We start from the raw sequence: 23,226 nt of genomic DNA, 5'->3' as shown, positions 1-23,226 counted from the left end.
GGAGCCACGTAAGAGAATTATATATATTAGATCAGAAACACATCATTAAAAGGCAGAATGCTTTGGTGTTTTCAAAACAAAGCAAACGTTGCCACCGGCGGAAAAGAAATACAGCCAAAATTTGGGAGCCACGTAAGAGAATTATGTATAATAGATCATACTTTTTAATTGCATAAAGTAAAAAAAACTGAGATAGATTTTTTTAACAGAAAAAGAGCGAATTACGAAAACATAAATTATTTCTATATAGCAACCTATAGTTTTTTGAAGAAATCAACCGTGTTAGCCATGCATAACAACCATGCATAACATAATTTTTTTTTAATTTCCTGGAAAATACATTTTTAGAAATATTTAATTTTCATTATTGGATCTTAATTGGAATTTTTTACCAACGCACGATGTTATGATTTTAGGAAGAAATTTTTTTTTCATGGGTTGTTATAAAATTTTATGAGGGAAAATTTTCCCTCAAAAGATGGTTTAAAATTTTATGTAGGAGCTTTCATCTTCACAGTATGTCACAAAGTTTTATTTTAGGATTTTCCTCCTCTATAGGGTGCTGTAAAATTTTATATTAAATTTATCACCCTCGGGCTGTTATGCAACTTTATAGAGTTTTTATTACTTTCCAGATTGTGATAGCTCTTTTATAAGATTTAAAAAAAAATATTCAAGGATTCTTAATTTTCCCAGGTTGTTATGACAATTTTTGTATATTTTTTTTGTTTCTTTCATGCAGTGTTATAAAATATTTTGTAGAGACTTTTAACTTTTAAAAGATAAAATTTTGTATTAGGATTTTTCACATTCGTAGAATAATACTATAAAATTTTATGTAGGGATTTTTCTTCCTTATGGTGTGTAAAACATTTTATGTTTAAAATTTTCACCTTCAATAAAATTTTATACAGAAGTTTTTTAGTTTTTATATTGGTAGTTTGCGCATATTATGAAAATTTATATTGAAATTTTCCCTTTCCCTAGATTATTTAATAATTATGCAGTTCTTTTCAAAGAATATTTTAAAATTTAATATGGGGATTTTTCTCCTGCATTGATTGGTATAAAATTTTATGGATTGAAAGATTTGCCTTTGAGAAAATGTTATCAAATTTTATATAGGAATTCTTTACCTTCAAAGCAGATTAGAAAGTTTGATATAGAGTTTTTTTCCTTCATGTTGTTCCGTTTAAAAGAAAAGAAAGCTTCTGAACACCTTATAAAGGATAATACTGAACGGGATGCAAATCATATGAGATACTAAAAAAGTACTATAAAGCAGCAAAAGAAAAAAAAAGCACAAAAACACTAACGATGTAATAATGCATGGCAATCATACAAGATATTAAGTAATGTAATAATTATTTATAAAACTAAACTTACTATTACTTTCTTCGGAACGCTCTTCAGAGCTGCCTCTAGATTTTATAGTTGAAGCATCCACATGTGAATCCAATAAAAAGATACCTATAGCTAAGCACAACACTGTTCCTGGAACAAGTAAAATTTTACATACATTTCGCAGAATGTATTATTGAAAATTTTCACTAAGCTGCAAATGACTATACTACTAAATTTTAGTTTTTAAATAAAATTATTTAGAAAGTTGAATATATTAGCCATTAATTTAAAAAGAATAGCTTGTAGAATGTAACAATTTCCCTTGAAAAGTTTAAGATATATAAAGTAAAATTTGAGTATTTTTAACTGATTTTTACTTCATTTTTTTTAAAAGTAGAATAATATGATCTGTGATATTTTTGCAAATTTTAAAGAACATTTTTTTTTAAATGTATGGCAACATCAAAAAATAGCAGTTTTTCCATAATTTTTTCCATATCGAGGAACTCACTTTATTTGAATAACTTAACCTTAATAACCTAAATATAATATATATTTTTAGAATGAGTGTCAAAAGTAAATTAAAATAAAGTTTACGAGGTTAGGGGTCACAAATAAATACACCGAGGAAAAAAAAACTGGTACACCTGCTTGATGCTGTGTAACCTGACAATGAGTCCATGCCACGTCGTGACGTGACATGGATTCACTGATTGCTGGCTGGAAGGCATTTCGGGACAAATTCATACTGACTGTGAATCCCACAGGCTTACAAAATGAATATATCGTTCTGGTGATCTCTTCGGAATTGCACTTTGCAAGACCATGCTAGATGATCCTCCATGTCTGCGGATTCAGGTGTTAAGTCTAAGTCAGAAGATAATGTTCCTGTGTAGCTACTCTCAACGTGCAGAGTTATCTCATTGTCCTTCTGGTCTTGTTAAACTCCTTCGGAATTTGAAATGAACATGAATGGTCAGAGATTATTGAATAGAATACTCAACTACCAGTCAGAGACATATCAGGGATTTCATATCCTGCTAATTCCATACCCACCATATCACGAAGAGGTTCCCCTGACCTGAGCATTTCTTTTTTGACATGAAAGATCCATGAATTCATGACGTTAACTTCATATTTACGCACGTGCATCCATTCCATACAGTTTGAAGCGAGACTCGCCAGTCCAGACAACATGTTCTTGGCTAAACATCAACAGTCCAATAGATGAGTCCTGATCAGTAATGTTTCCTTAAATAGTTAAGCCGATGACACTTACTGATGTCACAGCATTGAAATAAGTGACAATTTGGGGAAGGGACGAATGTTCGCCTCTCGTAATGAGTCTGATCAATCGTCGATGGTCTTCTTCTGTCGCAATCGATCCGAATACAAAGATGATTCAGATTTTTTCCTGCTTTACCGAATTCTTAACATTCTGTTTGCACTTATAAAATGGTTTTCTTAGATGACTTCAATATTCTTATATATTTTTATAAAATGTTTAGAGTTATAAATAGTTTATTACAAAAAAAAATTCCTGGTTCATATTTATTGTTTTATGTCATATAAGAGAAGTGTCCGGTCTTTTACTGTCATGTCAGTAACCTAAAATAATCATTTTTAAAACTACACAATAAATGACACTACCACCTTTTTAATACTGCTTTCATGATTAAATATGTGAAAATAATCATTTTAAAAAACAATCTAGAGATAAAAGTCTTTTGGATTTTACAAAGGTTTAGAAATTTTTTATGATGTCCAGAAAGCTACCAACATTTTAAATATAATTAGTAAAGCTTTATTAATTGATTGTTATATACTAATTAAGTTCAGTGTACCATATATGAGTCATGATGTCTTAATAAAAAATGTTTTTTACGAGTAACGTTAAAGAGAAAAAAATTCAATCATGCAAGGTTTTAACGAATTTTTTTAGTTTAAAATTGACTTATAAGATCACCTCCTAGCAAAATTTGAAAGAAGAACCCTGCTTAGAAAATAAGACAGTATATTAAAAATTGATTATTTAAGTTGGGTTCTAAAACTCATAATCTAAGTCTCGAATCTGATATATCATTTATAAAAATTAAACGATTATACAAAATTTGAAAATAATACTAAAAATAACAAGTAGAAGAAAAACATTTAAAATGTTCATTCTTTCTTTTGTTCGTTCAAATATTTCCTTCAAATGTTGTTTAAAATGTTCGTTCTTAAAGATAATTATTTAAATTGGGTTCTGAAGCCGAAAATCTAATTCTCGTATCTAATATAACAATGACAAAAATTAAAAAATTATTCAAAATTTCAAGATGATGCTTAAAATAATGAATAGAAATTTTTTAAAAGTATTTATCCTTGAAAAATAAATTCACAGAAAAATCATACATCTGACGTCAATAAAATCGAAGGTTTATGATTTACTATTAGCTAATGATATTTCAAATAAAAGACACAATAGTAATGTCAATACTTTAATATAGTGTTTCTATTAACTAAATATTAACACTACTTGAACAAAATGCTTTCAAAATTTTATATTTTTCGAATTCTGAAACTATAAGAAATCTTGTAGCATAATGTTCGCATCATTAAGAAAAAAATGCATAAATANCCTGGTTTAATATAGTGTTTCTGTTAACTAAATATTAACACAACTTGAACAAAATGCTTTCAAAATTTTATATTTTTCGAATTCTGAAACTATAAGAAATCTTGTAGCATAATGTTCGCATCATTAAGAAAAAAATGCATAAATATTTAATATTAATCATAAAGTATTTTCCCAAAAACTAATTAGGTTTTTAAAGATGTTTAATTTTCCAGTACATGAATATTATTTGCAGTTGTCTGTATTTAATTAGGTAATCAAAATCTTAATGGAGCAAAATGATTTTTTAACAATAACTTCATTTTTTAAGTGAAAATTAAATAAAATAAATCCAAATACAAGTAAGCTTACCGAAAATTAGTTTCGAATTCAAGTATTCCAGCATATCAGAATCAGTCTTTCAAAACTTGTTTTTCTAAAATTAATGAATTATTTTCAATCACTATAAATATTAATGCTTGAAAACAAATTTAAAAATAAATTTAAAAATAAAAAAGATGTCTTATTTGGCGATAAAGATAAGAAACAATACTTCCTCGTTTCCAAATAATTTGAAAAACAGATTTTAAAGTTTTATCTTTACTGTTGTGAAATACACTTATTGAAGCAAACTGTTTGATTAAGAAAGCAATCATCTTGAAAACACCAGAAAACTGTAAATGAGAATGAGATACGAGGAAGGGGAACAAAAACGGATCTATTTTTAGATACAAATAAACTTCCATTGATCTCTAATGAGAGATAGATTTCATGTATCTCGACACGATTTCTTGCAACATTTTTTATTTACTAGCTCCGAATTCAATTGACGGAATCAAAAGTTGCATTTCAAATTATTTTTTAAAAAAGGATTGATATAGTAATCTTATGCGGAAATATCAGAATTTTTTTCCAATTTTGCTTTTCGTAAAATGATTATTACTCATATTTTTAACAAATTATTAGAAAACTAATTCCCATTTTAAAATACTTTAAAGAACACAAGTTAATAATTGAGAGACTTTGAGTATTATAATTTTAGAATTATTAATTCTTAACTAATAAAATATGAGAGGTAGCCACAATCTAGAAAACTGGATCTTAATCAGTTGTCGGAAAAACTATATTACTTTTGTAGTTTGCTAACAACTGCTATTATTTTATTACAAATGCACCCCAGTAGTACATTAGGTAACATCAGAAAAGTGGAAAATTTAAAGTTATGTTGTATAACTTTAGAATATTAGAAAGACATAAACATTTTATATCTTTCTATATCTTTCTATTTATTAAATTTTATTTATTTTTGCAGTTTGCTATAATTATTACTGTTGTTTGGTTGAGTAGCACAGAGGCTAATGCCGGCAAATAAAGTATTTATTAAAACATAATGTGAGGAAAACAATAGTTCGCACACACAGTGCTACACATCTGAATCAACTAACAACTAGTCAGCTTCTTCAACAAATATATATAGCTATTTCCCCTATCGGGAAGTCGTAGTATTACATCACGCAACTCGCGCAACTTATTTGAGAAGGAGAGGAAAAATGAGATTTTATTTGCATATTAACAACAATTACTATTTTATTACAAATGTTTCCAAGTGTGTCTATATGTATATGTTTTTTCTTTTTACGTTGCTTGTGTTATATATTTAAAAATTTGACATTTTAGTTTAGAAATAATTTGGAGAAATAGGCTGTGGTTTTTTCATAATTGTTCTTCATATTTTTGCCACACATGATTTACATAAGTTGTAATTATAGTTTCATAATTTCTATCAAAAACCACCAAAATTTCCTTTAGGATTTAAAAGTAGATAAATCAATAAAGTAAATGAAAACCAAGGGGGAAGAACAGTTTAAGTCCCTTTTTCACAAAAATGACAATTGGATGACCATCTGTCTCGTCTTAAGGATTACTGAGTGTTGACAAATCAATAATGTGAGAAATTGGTATTAGCTTTGAGTTATTAAACAAAGAAGGTGGGCCGTATTGTGGAAAAACTTTTATTTTTCGCCTGCAAAATCCTTTTTTCTCCGAATCAACTCTTACAGGCATAAACCGTTTTTCTACTGAGTTTTCAAGTATAAAAAGAAAGTATAAAATTACTGAAATGAAATTTTCCAGAGTTCTGAGAAATGCATTGTATGTTTAAAATAAACAGATAAGAAATTAAAAGGAGGATGAAAGAAAGGGTGAAAATGATTTTCAGCAAAATACAATTAAAATTGAAAATGTTATTACTGCACATTAATTTATAAAAATTTTAGGCAAGTACAGACGGGTGACAAATTACTACAAACACTTTTATATTAACTTTACAAAAGTTATCTTTCCTTTAGCAGCAAACGTTTTTGAAAACAATTGGTATAATTTAAAAGATTATCTTTGAAGCTTTTAGAAATGGTGTCTTTTTTACCCATGCAATATTCGGATAGACCAAAATGAAGAGATGGAAGTTAATAACTTCTTTCCAGCTTTAATACCAGAAATTTTGAAATTATTCTATGGGGATGTGGTACTTACATATGAATGCTTTTAAAATTATCGTGTTATAAAAAAGGAAAGGAGTTTAATATTTCCTATGCTCATTTTGGCGTAAAAAGTTGAATCATGATCCTTCAAATTGCACCAACAATTTCATCAAACGTAAAATTACGTAATTGGATTACATAATGTTTCACATGGAAAGAAGGTCAAAATTTCCCTTGTACTCATTGTCTGAATTTATGGATAACTGTCCGAATCTTTCGGGGAGATATGAGAGACACAGACAGTCACACAAGCTCTCGTTTATTAGTACAGCACATAGAGAATAAATTTTGCAGCAAATATTTTTTTGTCACAAGCATTTATTATATTAAGATTTACTTATATAAAAAATAATATTCTTGGTTCTTTTAACATAACTATGAACGAAAAAAATCTCTTATTACGTCAATTTTTTTTTTCAAAAAGCTTTTTCTCATTATACGGCATAACGCAAGTTCTCATTCGTTCAGAATACACTAATTTCTGACCACACTTCTTCACAAACGGTTTCCAATTCTTACAGAAAATGAAGAGCTTATTGCTACTTGGAGGGCNCCTAAAAAGTTGAATCATGATCCTTCAAATTGCACCAACAATTTCCGCAAACGTAAAATTACGTAATTGGATTACATAATGTTTCACATGGAAAGAAGGTCAAAATTTCCCTTGCACTGATTGTCTGAATTTATGGATAACAGTCCGAATCTTTCGGGGAGCTATGAGAGACACAGACAGTCACACAAACTCTCGTTTATTAGTACAGCATATAGAGAATAAATTTTGCAGCAAATATTTTTTTGTCACAAGCACTCATTATATTAAGATTTACTTATATAAAATATAATATTCTTGGTTCTTTTAACATAACTATGAACGAAAAAAATCTCTTATTACGTAAAATTTTTTTTTTCAAAAAGCTTTTTCTCATTATACGGCATGACGCAAGTTCTCATTCGTTCAGAATGCACTGATTTTTGACCACACTTCTTCACAAGGGGCTTCCAATTCTTACAGAAAACGAAGAGCTTATTGCTACTTGGAGGGCGATGGGCTCCAATTGCTTCTGGTCATTCAAACCATACAGAAAACTCTACAGTTTCTTTAATGATGCAATCCAAATCATCCTCAGCACAATCTGCTCCTGGTGGCCCAGTTGGTTTTGGAGTTGGAGTGGAAGGCTGTGTAGTGGTAAGCGGGGTGGTGGTTGGTCACTTCGCAGTGAATCAAAGAAAAATAATTATTTTAAAAAAATGTGAAATAAACTCCCAAAATAACTTGTTTTTAAATAAATAAAGCTTTAATATTTCTGATGCCATGTTTTACATAATGGGAAAGAAAGTCAAAATTTCCCCTTATTTAAATTTTAGGATCCTGAACCGTTCAGGAGAGCTATGAGTGAAACACAAAGATAGTAGCACAAACTTCAATTTATTAGTGCAGCATAGATGTTAAATTCTGCAGCAAATATTTTTGTAATAAACATTTATTGTATTAAGATTTATTTATATAAAGAGCAGTATTTTTGATTCTTTTTACATAACTATGAACCAAAAATCCAAATATTACGTTGAAATTAAAATAAAATACATTTTTTTTCCTTCTTCATCTTATGGCGTAACGCAAGTTCTCATTTGTTCAGAATACACCAACTTCTGACCACACTTCTTCACAAATGGCTTCCCATTCTTACAGAAAATGAAGAGCTTATTGCTACTTGGATGGCGATAGGCTCCAATTGCTTCTGGGCATTCAAACCATACAGAAATCTCACCAGTTTCTTTAATGATGCAGTCTAAATCATCCTCATCACAATCTGTTTCAGGTGGCCCAGTTGGTTTTGGAGTTGGAGTGGATGACTGTGGAGTTGTAGGTGGGGTGGTGGTAAGCTGTGTAGTGGTAGGTGGGGTAGTGGTTGGTTGTATAGTGGTGGGCGGGGTGGTGGTTGGCTGTGTAGTGGTAAGTGGGGTGGTGGTTGGTTGTGTAGTGGTGGGCTGGGTGGTAGTTGGCTGTGTAGTGGTAAGTGGAGTGGTGGTTGCTTGTGTAGTGGTGAGCGGGGTGGTGGTTTTCTGTGTAGTGGTAAGTGGGGTGGTGGTTGGTTGTGTAGTGGTGGGCGGGGTGGTAGTTGGCTGTGTAGTGGTAAGTGGAGTGGTGGTTGCTTGTGTAGTGGTGAGCGGGGTGGTGGTAGGCTGTGTAGTGGTAGGTGGGGTTGTGGTTGGTTGTGTAGTGGTGGGTGGGGTGGTGGTTGGCTGTGGAGTGGTTGGTGGGGTGCAGGTAGTTGTAGTAGGTTCTGGTGTTGTTGGTATAGGAGTTGTACTGACTGTGGTTTCACCTAAATTTATAAAAAATTTATTGTTTTATTTTTTATAAGATGTTACACAATTTTGATACATTATAAAGGAAATCACCTTCACCTGCCATATATGGAATTTCATGACCTACTTTACTTTCTACATACTACATATATACTAAACATACCTACTATGTTTTATCGCAGCTGTTACAATTTTCCAACATTAAATACGACCAACCATGGCTAACTAAGAGGATAAAAAAATCATAAGTACTAAATAAAATGAAATTTATAATTTGTGTTACTTCTTTTTTTCTTTTCAGGTTGTGAAAATTTTTAATGTTCAATAAAAGTAATAATAAAAAAGGGCATATGTTTATAGAGTTAGCGGTATTAGTTCATTTGAAAATTGCATGATTGCCCTCCAAAAATTGGAATGAATAGGAGCCTTAGGTTCAATGGTTAAGACACTGGTCTATCAATGCGAAGAACTACGATTCTATTTCAGGAGGCAACTTAAATATTCAGATTGTAGGGAACCAGTTCTTTTGGGAAGTAAATCTGATCAAACGACCACGACGCAAAGCTGTGGTGCATTAATCTCTACGACCCCTCTTACATTGATTGCTTTTTACAAACCTACGTCACATAGTTTATATTAAAAATGTTGATAAGTAACGTTAATAGTGGAAAATTTCTTTTTGTAAGGATGAGAGTGGATGAAAGAGGATTATCTAAGATTTTCAAACACAATGTATTAGCAATCAAAATGGGTTACACATGGCTTAGAGCAGAATTCTCTACCTATGGTAACACATCGCATGCTTACACCATCAGCGTGTGGAGAGTCATAGGAGAAGGAAATACGTTTGTTTGTGTCTTGTGATTTTCAAACAGATTAAAAACCTTTAAATTAGGAAACTACATTGAACATAGTTCTAACAGAAACGTTGTGGAAATTTTAAATGATATATATGACAACTGAATATGCAAAGTATTTAGAATGGGGAAAATATCGCAGTGCATTTTTATACTACTGAGAAAAGGATGACAGGGAAGGGTCAAGACATGGAACCGGTCTTCTCCCTAGATGTCGTACATATTTGGGGCATTTAGGGTCTCTGAAGCCCCAAATAATTACCTGACAAAAGACACAACAAATATCTCGAATAATGGTTGTGACTCTAGTGATGCCCATTAATATGTAATTTAGAAAATATGTTTTTTTTTTCTGATGAAAATTAGCGATGGCATAAAATTTGAAGAAAAAAAGCAAAGTGTTTCATTTTTAGAAATAATATTCGAAAAAGAAATATATGTATACTTCATTGTATAATAAAAGCGTATTCGCTTGATCACTAAATATTTTAAATTATCCTTCGTTATTTTGCAGGGGTACCTTGAGAGGGTGAATACTTAAGAGATCCAGCAAAATTATATAGCTAAGGCTCCTCAAAGTCTTGCGACCTGGAACTTAAAATGAATATTGTAAATATTTGTATGATCACAAGGAAAAAAACTCTTTCACTACTTGTTGGTCTTTTCCTGGATCCACAGTTCACATATCTCTCTCTTCTGCAATGTTTACTGACTCCGTCATAGAGAAAATTCTTTTCACATCTTCTCAAACTTGGAACAAAGAAAGTGCATATGTAGTACTTGGAACAGTCATTTGGATCAGGAAAATATCCCCTGACTTTTGGACACGTGAATGAATCATCTGTAACATACAGAAAACACACTATTAACCTTAAAAGTATATTTTTTATAAGATGTGCAGGGCATTTATGTAAAAAAAAAACTATTTGCTCAAGTTTTGTTTATAAACGTGCTTATAGAAATTTTCCGAGAAACTATATTAACAGTTTTTAACTAATCCAGTGTGCTCAAGTGCATGAAAGTGCCATGTTTGGTATTTACTTATTTCTATGGCAACTTACTTTACTTATTGTAGGTCTTTACTTCAAATTTGTTTTTCACTTAATTTTATTATTATTATTTTATTGTTTTGTTTTTACGTATTAAAGTTAGGAGACTATATGAAACAGAGAAATGCGTGGAACATACTTCTAAAAGAAAGCATCGAGTAAATTAAAAAAAATATTTGTGGCAATTAAATACGAAAATAATTAAGAATAGTGAATATCGCAGTACATTCATATACAGCTGAGAAGAAGAGGAGAGGCAAAGAGGGAGGGTCAAGACGTATTAGAACCGGTCATCTCCCCAGATAGCTTATTCGAGTGTTGAGATCATAGAGGTGGCGAATAATGGTTTACTAAGTCTTCGACTCGGGTGTATCAAAAATGACCATTGAATTGAAAATTAATAAAAGAAAAAACGGAAGTCGATAGATATGTAAGATTTGCTTTTTTCAGATCTGAATGTAAGATTTATATTTACACCAAAACTCAAAATTAGTTACACAATTTGATAATAGATGGCGCTGCTGTCTGAAAAAATGATAATTGTAAAAAAAAAAGAAAGAAAAAAGACATCATTTGTAGCGACAACGTGGTTTTGCCTAAGTACAAACTAAGTAGGAATCCGTGAAAGTATTTCAGTTGGAATAGTCTGAAGTGCATCGACGTGGTTTGGCCAAAGTAGTAAGTCGTATAACTAAGTAGGCATCAGTTGGATTAGTCTGAAGTGTAGCAAAATGCATTCTTTAGGTTATCACCCAATCAGCAGTTTAGGTAGCTTTTTTTAAGCAAATGTAATGAAACTTTTTTAATAAATTTTTTTATTTAAAAATTATATGCTATGAAAAAATTAAACAAAAACATTTACCTATAGGAGTTGTGGTTCCAACTACCCCATCCGTCGTCTTTTTGTCGTCTGAAAAAGTAATTTTTTTGTTTTACGAACGAGGTACAAGGATGATTTTGATGCAATTCTAGACAATGAATAATAATTAAAAAAAAAAATGGTGCATAAAATAATTTTTCTTTACTAAAGTTTTTTTATTTTTTTTTTATTTCCAATGAGCTGCACAATCGGATTTGCCGATGAGCAGACCTAGTGCGTTACTAAAGTTACTCTTTACTAAAGTACATTTTACAAAATTTTTGTCAACGTAGATGAGAGATCACAAATAAATATTTAAGCAAGAAGAAAACACAAACACCTAATCAAAATTTGTTGATACAAAGCATGATTAAACCAGTTGACTATAGGAAGTTTGAAATTTTTATTGATATAATTGTCTGAGCTGAGGAGGATTTGTATATATTGTGCACATGAATTAGCATTTCTAGAGTTATCTAAAATCACGTATTTAATTTATTTATAGTTATGCTTATAAAGCGCGTTTCTACGAAACTAAATAACTTAAAACCAACATTAATTGAAATAAAAGGAAAAAAGACTAAGCTATGTACCAAAATTCAAAATTAATGGATAAACGATACTTATCCATTAAAGGGAACCACACATTAATAATTCTACATCATTTTTCGGACACATGGAACAGCACATTATCTTTCTATACAACTCCGTATCCTCGTAATTTTGAACCTAATCCAGAAGACAAGGGAAATGAGGGATCAAGCAGTTGGGGCTGGCTAGACTTAGCGGAAGACACATTTGTTGGCTATACCATCAGCCCGAGAGGAATAAATACAGTGGAAAATTGCTTGCCTGTGGAAAATGTTGACTATTATGAGTTGGCTTCAAGCAACAGTGTTATAAAAAATGATTCTAAATATAGTTAATTTTCATTTTAAAGTGGTGAACTTCTAAAAAAAGAGAAAAAGCGTGATTTTTTAAAAAAATCTAATGACGTGAAACCATTTGGAAGGAGAACAAATAATAATAAACTAAAAATAAAGAAGAATTATTTAGTTTTGTTTATTATGTCAGTATATGGTCTTTAGTCTTGTGCATGATTTAGTAATGTTTTTCAACACTGATACATTGATTGTTTGCTTGCCTCCCCCAACAAGAAAAATGGGTTTTCAGCAAGTATATTTTATAAAATGAGAAATAGGAATTTGATTAGTGCAGTGAAAAAATATACTTTGAATATGATAATAACTCACCACTTCCGTCATCACATACGGCAATATTGAATGGTAGACATACTTTTCTGTACCTATCAAAGCGTTTCCTTCCTTGACAGGGTTTCCACATGGAATTCCAATTTCTGCACATGAAGTATGCTGAGCAATCTTCGATATCGGAGAATCTACCGTTGGACGATGGACATTTAAAGTTCTTCTGTTTATCCATGCTCCGGTCTCTGTTCCAATCCCAATACCTGACCCATTCTATGATATCTAGAGCATGCAAAAATGAAAAAAAAAATATGTAATATAAATAAAAATGTGTTTGGATATGGGGTAATTCCCCACTAGAGCATGAATAAATGGGCTTTTGTGAATAATTTCTTCAATAAAAATATGGTAAAAGTCTTACAAAATGTTTTTATAGGCAATGGTTAATTAACTGTAATTTTCTACCCCTACCCTAATCCCCATGTAAGATAATCATTTTAATCACCGCCACAATTACCTTCTTACTTTCCTACACAAAATTTTCGATAACATAAAATTGCTTTGCAAATACCAGACAGTTATAATTAATCACGATTTAGAAATATTAGTTTGCCCATAATTTACTGGTCAGAAAACGCCCTGAGCTCGAGTTATTCTAACCAGAAACTGAAGGACCCTTAACCGCGTAGTGCAGCTGAGGCCGAAGTCGTTTGGCTTCACTTCTCTATAAATACTCCCCCCCCCTCAGTGATACATTTGTATCTTTGCTTTTTGAAACTTTTTCAACAACCCACTCTGTGAAAGGGGTTATTCTGTCTTAAATTCTGTATCAGGGTTAAAATCGTTGTTGCCTGGCTAAAGCTGTACAAGCAAAACGATTCCATATCTTGGTTGGTTAGGAAACAATAAAATTCTGTACCAGCAAAAAGAATCCATATCTTGGTTAAAAAATTCTGTAAACTGGTTATTCTGTAAGCAGGACAATTCTAGACAAGCAAAACAATTCCGTATCTTGAATAGAAAAAACGAGGTAATTCTGTACTAATAAAGAAAGATACATCATTTAACAATATTTTTTCAGATTAATAACTGTTTGCATACAGAAAGAAATACGTCAAATATTTTTTAAATTTGATTTTTCATTAAAATTATGTGCTATTGAACATTTTCTTAGAGTTTATATTAAATAACCATTGCTTTTTACTGCATAAAGTTAAAAAAAACTGAGAAGGATTTTTTTAACAGAAAAAAAGCGAATTATAAAAACATAAATTATTCCTATATATGACCAAAGCAACCTATAGTTTTTTGAAGAAATCAACCGTGTTAGCCATGCATAACAACCACGCATAACAAAATTTTTTTTTAATTTCCCGGAAAGTACATTTTTAGAAATATTTAATTTTCATAATGAAAATTAAATATTTCTTAATTGGAATTTTTTACCAACGCACGATGTTATGAAGTAATTTTTTTTTAATGGGATGTTATAAAATTTTATGTGGGAAAATTTTCCCTCACAAGATGGTTTAAAATTTTATGTAGGAGCTTTCATCTTCGCAGTATGTCACAAAGTTTTATTTTAGGATTTTCCTCCTCTATAGGGTGCTGTAAAATTTTATATTAAATTTATCACCCTCGGGCTGTTATACAACTTTATATTGATTTTATTACTTTCCAGATTGTGATAGCTCATTTATAAGCTCAAAAAAAATATTCAAGGATTCTTAATTTTCCCAGGTTGTTATGACACTTTTTGTATTTTTTTTTTGTCTCTTTCATGCAGTGTTATAAAATATTTTGTAGAGACTTTTAACTTTTATAAGATAAAATTTTGTACTAGGATTTTTCACATTCGTAGAATAATACTATAAAATTTTATGTAGGGATTTTTCCTCCTTATGGTTTGTTAAAAATTTTATGTTTAAAATTTTCACCTTCATTAAAATTTTATACATAAGTTTTTTAGTTTTTATATTGGTAGTTGTGCATATTATAAAAATGTATATTGGAATTTTCCCTTTCCCTAGATTATTTAATAATTATGCAGTTCTTTTCAAAGATTGTTTTAAAATTTAATATGGGGATTTTTCACCTGCATGGATTGGTATAAGATTTTATGGATTGAAAGATTTGCCTTTAAGAAAATGTTATCAAATTTTATATAGAAATTTTTTACCTTCAAAGCAGATTATAAAGTTTGATATAGTGTTTTTTTCCTTCGTGTTGTTCCGTTTAAAAGATAAAAGAAAAGAAAGCTTCTGAACACCTTATAAAGGATAATACTGAACGGGATGCAAATCATATGAGATAATGAAAAAGTACTATAAGACAGCAAAAAAAAAAAAATAAAATAAAAAAAAAGCACAAAAACACTAACGATGTAATAATGCATGGTAATCATACAAGATATTAAGTAATGTAATAATTATTTATAAAACTATACTTACTATTACTTTCTTCGGAACGCTCTTCAGAGCTGCCTCTAGATTTTATAGTTGAAGCATCCACATGTGAATCCAATAAAAAGATGCCTATAGCTAAGCACAGTACTGTTCCTGGAACAAGTAAAATTTTACATACATTTCGCAGAATGTAGTATTGGAAATTTTAACTAAGCAGCAAATGACTATACTAATAAATTTCAGTTTTTAAATAAAATTATTTAGAAAGTTGAATATATTAGCCATTAATTTAAAAAGAGTAGCTTGTAAAATGTAACAATTTCCCTTGAAAAGTTTAAGATATATAAAGTAAAACTTGAGTATTTTTAACTGATTTTTACTTCATTTTTTTTAAAAGTAGAATAATATGATCTGTGATATTTTTGCAAATTTTAAAGAACAATTTTTTTAAATGTATGGAAACATCAAAAAATAGCAGAACAATTTTTTCCATAACGAGGAAACCACTTTATTTGAATAACTTAACCTTAATAAACTAAATATAATATATATTTTTAGAATGAGTGTCAAAAGTAAACTAAAATAAAGTTTACGAGGTTAGGGGTCACAAATAAATACACTGAGGAAAAAAATCTGGTACACCTGCTTGATGCTGTGAAACCTGACAACGAGTCCATGCCACGTCGTGACGTGACATGGATTCACTGATTGCTGCTGGAGGGCATTTCGGGGCAAATTCATACTGACTGTGAATCCCACAGGCTTACAAAATGAATATATCGTTCTGGTGATCTCTTCGGAATTGCACTTTGCAAGACCATGCTAAATGATCCTCCATGTCTGCGGATTCAGGTGTTAAGTCTAAGTCAGAAGATAATGTTCCTGTGTAGCTACTCTCAACGTGCAGAGTTATCTCATTGTTCTTCTGGTCTTGTTAAACTCCTTCGGAAATTGAAATGAACATGAATGGTCTGAGATTATTGAATAGAATACTTAACTACCAGTCAGAGACATATCAGGGATTTCATATCCTGCTAATTCCATACCCGCCATATCACGAAGAGGCTCCCCTGACCTGAGCATTTCTTTTTTGACATGAAAGATCCATGAATTCATGACGTTAACTTCATATTTACGCACGTACATTCATTCCATACAGTTTGAAGCGAAACTCGCCAGTCCAGACAACATGTTCTTGGATATACATCAACAGTCCAATAGATGAGTCCTTGTCAATAATGTTTCCTTAAATAGTTCAGCCGCTGACACTTACTGATGTCCAGCATTGAAATAAGGGACAATTTAAGGAAGGGACGAATGTTCGCCTCTCGTAATGATAATCAATCGTCGATGGTCTTCTTCTGTCACAATCGATCCAACTACAAAGATGATCCAGATTTTTTCATGCTTTACCGAATTCTTAACATTTAGTTTGCACTTATAAAATGGTTTTCCTAGATGACTTCAAAATTCTTATATATTTTTATAAAATTTTTAGAGTTATAAATAGTTTATTATGAAAAAAAATTCCTGGTTCATATTTATTGTTTTATGTCATATAAGAGAAGTGGCCGGTCATTTTTAAAACTGCACAATAAATGACACTACCACCTTTTTAATACTGCTTTCATGATTAAGTATGTGAAAACAATCATTTTAAAAAACAATCTAGAGATAAAAGACTTTTGGATTTTACAAAGGTTTAGAAATTTTTTATGGTGTCCAGAAAGCTACCAACAATTTAAATATAATTAGTAAAGCTTTATTAATTGATTGTTATATACTAATTAAGTTTAGTGTACCATATATGAATCATGATGTCTTAATAAAAAATGTTTTTTTGGAGTAACGTTAAAGAGAAAAAAAATTCAATCATGTAAAGTTTTAACAAATTTTTTTAGTTTAAAATTGACTTATAAGATCACCTCCTTGCTAAATTTGAAAGAAGAACCCTGCTTAGAAAATAAGACAGTATATTAAAAATTGATTATTTAAGTTGGGTTCTAAAACTCATAATTTAAGTCTCGAATCTGATATATCATTTATAAAAATTAAACGATTATACAAAATTTGAAAATAATACTAAAAATAACAAGTGGAAGAAAAACATTTAAAATGTTCATTCTTTCTTTTGTTCGTTGAAATATTTCCTACAAATGTTCTTTAAAATGTTCGTTCTTAAAGATAATTATTTAAATTGGGTTCTGAAGCCGAAAATCTAATTCGTATCTAATATATCATTGACAAAAATTAAAAAATTATTCAAAATTTAAAGATGAGGCTTAAAATAATGAATAGAAATTTTTTTAAAGTATTTATCCTTGAAAAATAAATTCACAAAAAAATCATACATCTGACGTCAATAAAATCGAAGGTTTATGATTTACTATTAGCTAATGATATTTTAAATAAAAGACTCAATAGTTAAGTCAATACTTTAATATAGTGTTTCATTAACTAAATATTTATACTACTTGAATAAAATGCTCTCAGCATTTTAATATTTTTTAAATTCTGAAACTATAAGAAATCTTGTAGCATAATGTTCGCAATATTAAGAAAAAAATGCATAAATATTTAATGTTATGCATAAAGTATTTTCTCAAAAATTAACTAGGTTTTTAAAGATTTTTAATTTTCCAGTATATAAATATTATTTGCAGTTGTCTGTATTTCATTATTTAATCAAATCCATCGTGGCGCGAATTGATTTTCTTAACGACAACTTCATTTTTTAAGTGAAAATTAAATAAAATAAATCTAAATATAAGTAAGCTTACCTGCAATTGGTTTCGAATTCAAGTATTCCAGCATATCAGAATCAATCTCTCAAAACTTGTTATTCTAAAATGAATGAATTATTTTCAATCACTCTAAATATTGATACTTGAAAACAAATTTAAAAATAAATTTGAAAATGAAAAAAGAAGTCTAATTTGGCGATAAAGATAAGAAACAATACCTCCCCGTTCTATTCTAAGATACAAAGAAGCTTCTATTGATCCCTAATGAGAGAGATATTTCATGTATCTCGTCATTATTTCTTGCGACATTATTTATTTACTATCTTTGAATTCAATTGATACAATCAAAATTTACACTTCAAATTATTTCTAAAAAAAGGATTGACATAGTTATCTTATGCGGAAATGCATGAAATTCTCTTAAAATTTTGCTTTTCGTAAAATGATTATTACTCACATTCTTAACAAATTATTAGAAAGCAACGTCCCATTTTAAAGGTTTAAAATACTTTTCAGAACACGAGTTAATGATTGAGAGCCTTTGAGTACTATTATTTTCTAATTATTATTTCTTCGTTATTAAAATATGAGAGGTTACCACATTCTTGAAAATAGGATCTTAATCAGTTGTCGGAAAAACTACATTATTTTTGTCGATTGCTACAACTACTACAATTTTATTTCACATGTACCGGAATAGCTCATAATATTAGATTACATTTGAGAAGCTGAACATTTAATGTTATTCTAGTATTAAAAAAANTCAATGAATCTGAGAAAGAGAGAATCAATTGGAAGATTAACATGTGATTTTACAAATCTATATTCTTGTAGAAAAAGAAAAATATTGCAGATGTTAGTACTGAAATTATTTCCCATGGGAATACCATTAATTTGTTGAAAAAGGTGGTCATTGAAAAGAATATAATTGTTGTTAAGGTTAATATGTACTAGAAAGTTCCAGTTATCTTCATTAATAATATCACTGAGATTAAACATGCTATGAATTTGAAGAAGGTCATCATGAATTTTATTAGTTGGAAGGGAAGTATAGAGGTTTTCGAAATCAAAACAGTGAATTGAATCTACATTTTTTAAAGTTTTTAGTGTATTTAAAACCTGAATGCTATTTTTAATATTCCAATTTAAATAGTTATTATTTTTAGTAAGTTTATTAATTTTGTTATAAACTTTTTTAAGAATGTTCTCAAAGTAAATACCGATTTTTTTCATGTTACTATTAACGCCACTTGCAATAAACCTGAATTTGGTTGGAGTCTTATGGAATTTTGGATTGGCAAAAAGAAAAGGAAAATTGTTAATATTATTTGGTTTAATTTTAAGTCTTTTATAGATAGCATTAATTTTATTAATAATAATATCACTGTTGGTGTTAAGTTTTTTGTAGGTAATATTGCTATTAAGTTCATTGGAAAGAAGTTGTTTGTAAAAAAATTTTCAAATAATTGCAAAATTATTACTAGCTTTATCAACAGTGGTAATACAAAATTTATTTTGAATATTTTTAATATCTTGTCTTAGAACAGAGTTAAAAATTAAATCCTTATGAAAAATTAATTTGTCCCTTTTAATATTGATTTTAAAATCTTTAATGATATTCTCTCTCCATTCAAAGATTACAAATCTATATTCTTGTAGAAAAAGAAAATTATTGCATATAATTATTGCATATAATTATTGCATAAATATTGCATAGAAATATATATATATATATATAACAAAACAAGGAAAATATATCATCTCTCAGACAATTATATCAATAAAAATTTCAAGCTTCCTATAGTTTATGTTTTTTATCCTGCCGAATTTTGATAAAGTGTTTATGTTTTCTTCTTGCTTAAATATTTATTTGTGATCTCTCATCTATGTTTACACAAATTTTGCAAAATGTACTTTAATAAAAGAAGATATTTTATGCTCATTACAAAGAGTGTCGTAAAGAAATGCCGTAAAGAAAAAAAAACATTCCTATTATATATATATATTGAAATTATAGTTTTAAGATTTCTACCAAAATCTAACAAAGTTTCTTTTAAGAATTAAAAGATGATAAATTATTAATATCAAGACAAAGGGGAAGAACGGTTTATTTCCATCCGTCACAAAAATGTTAATTGGATTGCTATCTGTCGCGTGTTGAGGATTATTGAGTTTTGACTAATCAATAATGTGAAAAAACGGTATTCCCTTTGAGTTATTACATAGTGAAGATGTGCCGTGCTGTGGAAAAACTTTGCTTTTCGCGAGCAAAATAGTTTTTTCTCCGAATGAACTTTTATGGGCATAAACTATTTATCTACGGTGTTCTACAAGTATTAAAAAAAGTGTAAAATTATTCAGATGAAAATTTCCAAAGTTTTCTGAAATACTCTCTATGATTAAAATAAACAAAAAAAAAAATGAAAAGGTAAAAGAAGGAGAAAAGAAAGGGTAAATTGATTTTCAGTAAAATACAATTTAAACTGAAAATGTTATTGCTACACATTAATAATTCACTCGAAATTCTAGGCAAGTACAGATGAGTGACAAATTTATGGGAATACTTTTGCATTAATTTTATAAAAACAATCTTCCTTTTAACAGCAAATGTTTTGGATGTTGGTATAATTTAAAAGATCATGCTTGAAGCTCTTAGATATGGTGTCGTTTTTATCCATGCTAAATTCGGATAGACCAAAATGAGGAGATGGAAGTTAGTAACTTCTTTTTTGCTTTATTACTAGAAATTTTAAAATAATTCTATGGGGATGAGATATTTATATAAAAATTATTTTAGAATTATTGTGTTATTAAAAAAGGAAAGAAGTTTTGAATTTACTATGCTCATTTTGGCCTGACTCCAATTTTGCATGGGTAAAAAGGACACCGTTTTTAAAATCTGAATCATGATCTTTCAAATTGTGCCGACATTTTCAGCATGTAAAATTTTCCAAAACACCTGCGCTAAAAAGAAGGTTGTTTACATAGAGTTAACATAGAAGTGTTCATATTATTTTGTCCCCGATCTGTATGAATGATTTTTCCTGTTCGTGTTCTTTTCAGTAAAAGGAGAGGAAAAATACTTCGCAAATATAAAATTAAAATATTTTATATATCAGTTATACAAAAATCATTGAAAATAAGAGTTTATCATGAAATATTTCATTTAACACCAAGTTTTCCATTTTCGAAGGAAAAAAGGTTGAAAAAGTCTGAATATCTCTATCTTCCTATTTAAGATCAAGACTAATTGAGTTTTTCAAAGTGTCTAAGTTCCTAGTGAACTCCACTAGCTCTGAGTTACGAAAATTTCTTCATTGAATCAAAAATAAGCAATTATTATTTAAAAAAATATATGTAATAAGGTCCCAGTCTAGCTAGTTTTCGATTAAATAAAGTTTTATTCCAGCAGATATTACTCATATTATCTTTTACATACGTAAAAACGGTCGAAATTTCTCTTTACGCTTCTTCCTCTTTGTCAGAGCAACAGCCCTTTGCAGTCCATGGCTACATCAACAGCTGACAAATGCCAACGTCTCCTATCCATGGCAACTCCCCTCCAATTTCTAATCTTTAGGGCTTTCAGGTCATTTTCGATGTCGTTGAGTCACCTAGTAGGGGTCTACCTATGGGTTGTGACCCTTCGGGGTTCTTAAAGGGGACGATTCTCATGGCGCTATTTTCAGGGCATCTCTATAGATGGCCCAGTCATCCCAGCCTGTTATTGTGGATTATTTGTGAAATTTGGGGCTGGTGCTTATGCAGTCGGTAGAGTTCGAAGTTTTATCTGTTTCGTTAGCATCCCCTTTCCTCAATTGCGCCAAAGATGGCTCTGATTGTCTTTCTTTTGAAGGTGTCCAGTGACAGCTGTATATCTGAATTTAGTGTCCAAGTTTCGCTTCCATAAAGCATTACAGAAAGTATGAGTGTCTTATAGAGTTTTAGTTTTGTTTTTCGGCTGAGAAGGTTGATTGTCTCCTTAATCCAAAGAAACACTTATTAGCCATTTTGAGTCTATTGTAGATTTCTACTCTAAGTATGGGTTGATCGTTAACAACAATGTCAAGGAATTTGAATGTGTTAACCGTTACAAAGGTATAACCATTAATACATAAAGGGGCACTGTAGTTTACAGTTGAGGACGAGTTCCCTTTACACTCATTGAGCAAATTTTGGGATCCTAGTCCAAACCTTTCGGGGACTTGTAAGAGAAACACATAGACAGTCACTCAAACTCTTTCATTTATTAGTAAAGCAAAATGAATTCTACAGCAAATATTTTGATGTATCAAACATTTATTATATTAAGATTTATTTACATAAAGAACAACAGTTTCGGTACTTTTTACATAATTATGAGCATAACTATGAAAAAATCGAGATATAAATGTGGTATAAACGGGGTATATTTTAAAGGTATAAAGGAGGTTGTTATTTAAATATGTCGTTAAGGTTGCAAAGGGTGCAAATGAATACCTCAAAATCAACCTCAAATATATCTTAAATATACCTCCAGAGGTATATATGTTTCAACCTGAGGTGCTTAATTTTACATCTGTGGAGAGGTAGATATTTACTACTTTAAAGTGTTTCATTTTCAACCTTAGGTTCTTACTTATCAGCCTGAAGTATATTTTTTTACACTTGTGGAAGTATTTATTCAACTACCTAAGGTGTGTCATTTTACACTTCAGGTTATTACGAATTAACCTCCGGTGTGTTTTGTTCGACTTCAGGTTATTATTTTTCAACCTCAGGTATCTAATTTTATGCTTGTAGAGGTATATATTTTTCATCCTATGGTGTGTCATTTTACACTTAAGGTTATTATAAATTTTTTATTTTATTTCCAATGGCAGATTATAGACAGTAACAGCATACATAAACATCTAAAAATAAGAACAGAAACAAAAGATGCTGCAACAGAGTCTATTAATCACAACAAGTCTCTAACTTCCCAATAGCATTCAGTGATAGAATACCTGCAAAGTGTAGAGCAGCGGAGAAGGTGTGTGGAGTCCATGTCCTCACCAGAACTGCAAAGAGTGCATACCGGGGAAGGAACGATACCAAATCTAGAAAGATGTTTCCGCAGACAGTCATGACAGGTGGCCAAGCGGAATTCAGCCACCGCTCTTCGTCTTGGGCCATTTCGCAAATTTAGGATGGTAGCTCTCCAAGACTTAGTGGAAGTATGGTCGATAAGTTCTTCATGAGCACAGGTCTTAAAGGTCCTCTTAATAAGCTGTTTGATGGAACAGAAGGACATAATGTGGGCAGAAGTCTGAATAATTAAGGCCCCCTTTTTTGC

At 30.1% G+C, this 23,226-nt stretch overlaps 2 protein-coding genes across 2 annotated transcripts in view; both read right to left on the bottom strand.

The window, feature by feature from the left end:
* The window catches only part of LOC122269271 (uncharacterized), a 16,467-nt gene extending 13,926 nt beyond the window's left edge, over positions 1-2,541 (bottom strand). The window contains exons 1-2 of the mRNA XM_071180398.1: positions 2,352-2,541; positions 1,387-1,494 (exon numbers count right to left, since the gene is read on the bottom strand). Of these exons, the coding sequence (XP_071036499.1) occupies positions 1,387-1,494; positions 2,352-2,541 (298 nt within the window). The remainder of the gene's footprint in view (positions 1-1,386; positions 1,495-2,351) is intronic.
* Positions 2,542-7,795: 5,254 nt separating this feature from the next.
* LOC107452063 (uncharacterized) lies at positions 7,796-18,391 on the bottom strand. Its single transcript, XM_043041504.2, has 6 exons — positions 17,949-18,391; positions 15,214-15,321; positions 12,809-13,045; positions 11,559-11,606; positions 10,300-10,488; positions 7,796-8,807 (listed from the first exon to the last, which is right to left on the bottom strand). Exons 1-6 carry the CDS (start codon positions 17,980-17,982, stop codon positions 8,086-8,088), a joined length of 1,338 nt encoding a protein of 445 aa, XP_042897438.1. The 5' UTR covers positions 17,983-18,391; the 3' UTR covers positions 7,796-8,085.
* Between the last annotated feature and the right edge of the window lie 4,835 nt (positions 18,392-23,226).

This window comes from Parasteatoda tepidariorum, chromosome 4 (genome assembly GCF_043381705.1).
Source record: "Parasteatoda tepidariorum isolate YZ-2023 chromosome 4, CAS_Ptep_4.0, whole genome shotgun sequence".
Taxonomy (NCBI): Eukaryota; Metazoa; Arthropoda; class Arachnida; order Araneae; family Theridiidae; genus Parasteatoda; species Parasteatoda tepidariorum.
Note: the sequence above shows the minus strand (reverse complement) of the source record. Positions and strands in the feature narration are given on the sequence as shown.

Coding starts and splice junctions, on each gene's coding strand:
- LOC107452063 (XM_043041504.2), bottom strand. CDS start 17,982: ATGCTGGAATACTTGAATTCGAAACCAATTGCAG. Junction 15,322..17,948: donor GAATTCGAAACCAATTGCAG/GTAAGCTTACTT, acceptor TACTTGTTCCAG/GAACAGTACTGTGCTTAGCT. Junction 8,808..10,299: donor ATCCAGGAAAAGACCAACAA/GTAGTGAAAGAG, acceptor TTATAAATTTAG/GTGAAACCACAGTCAGTACA.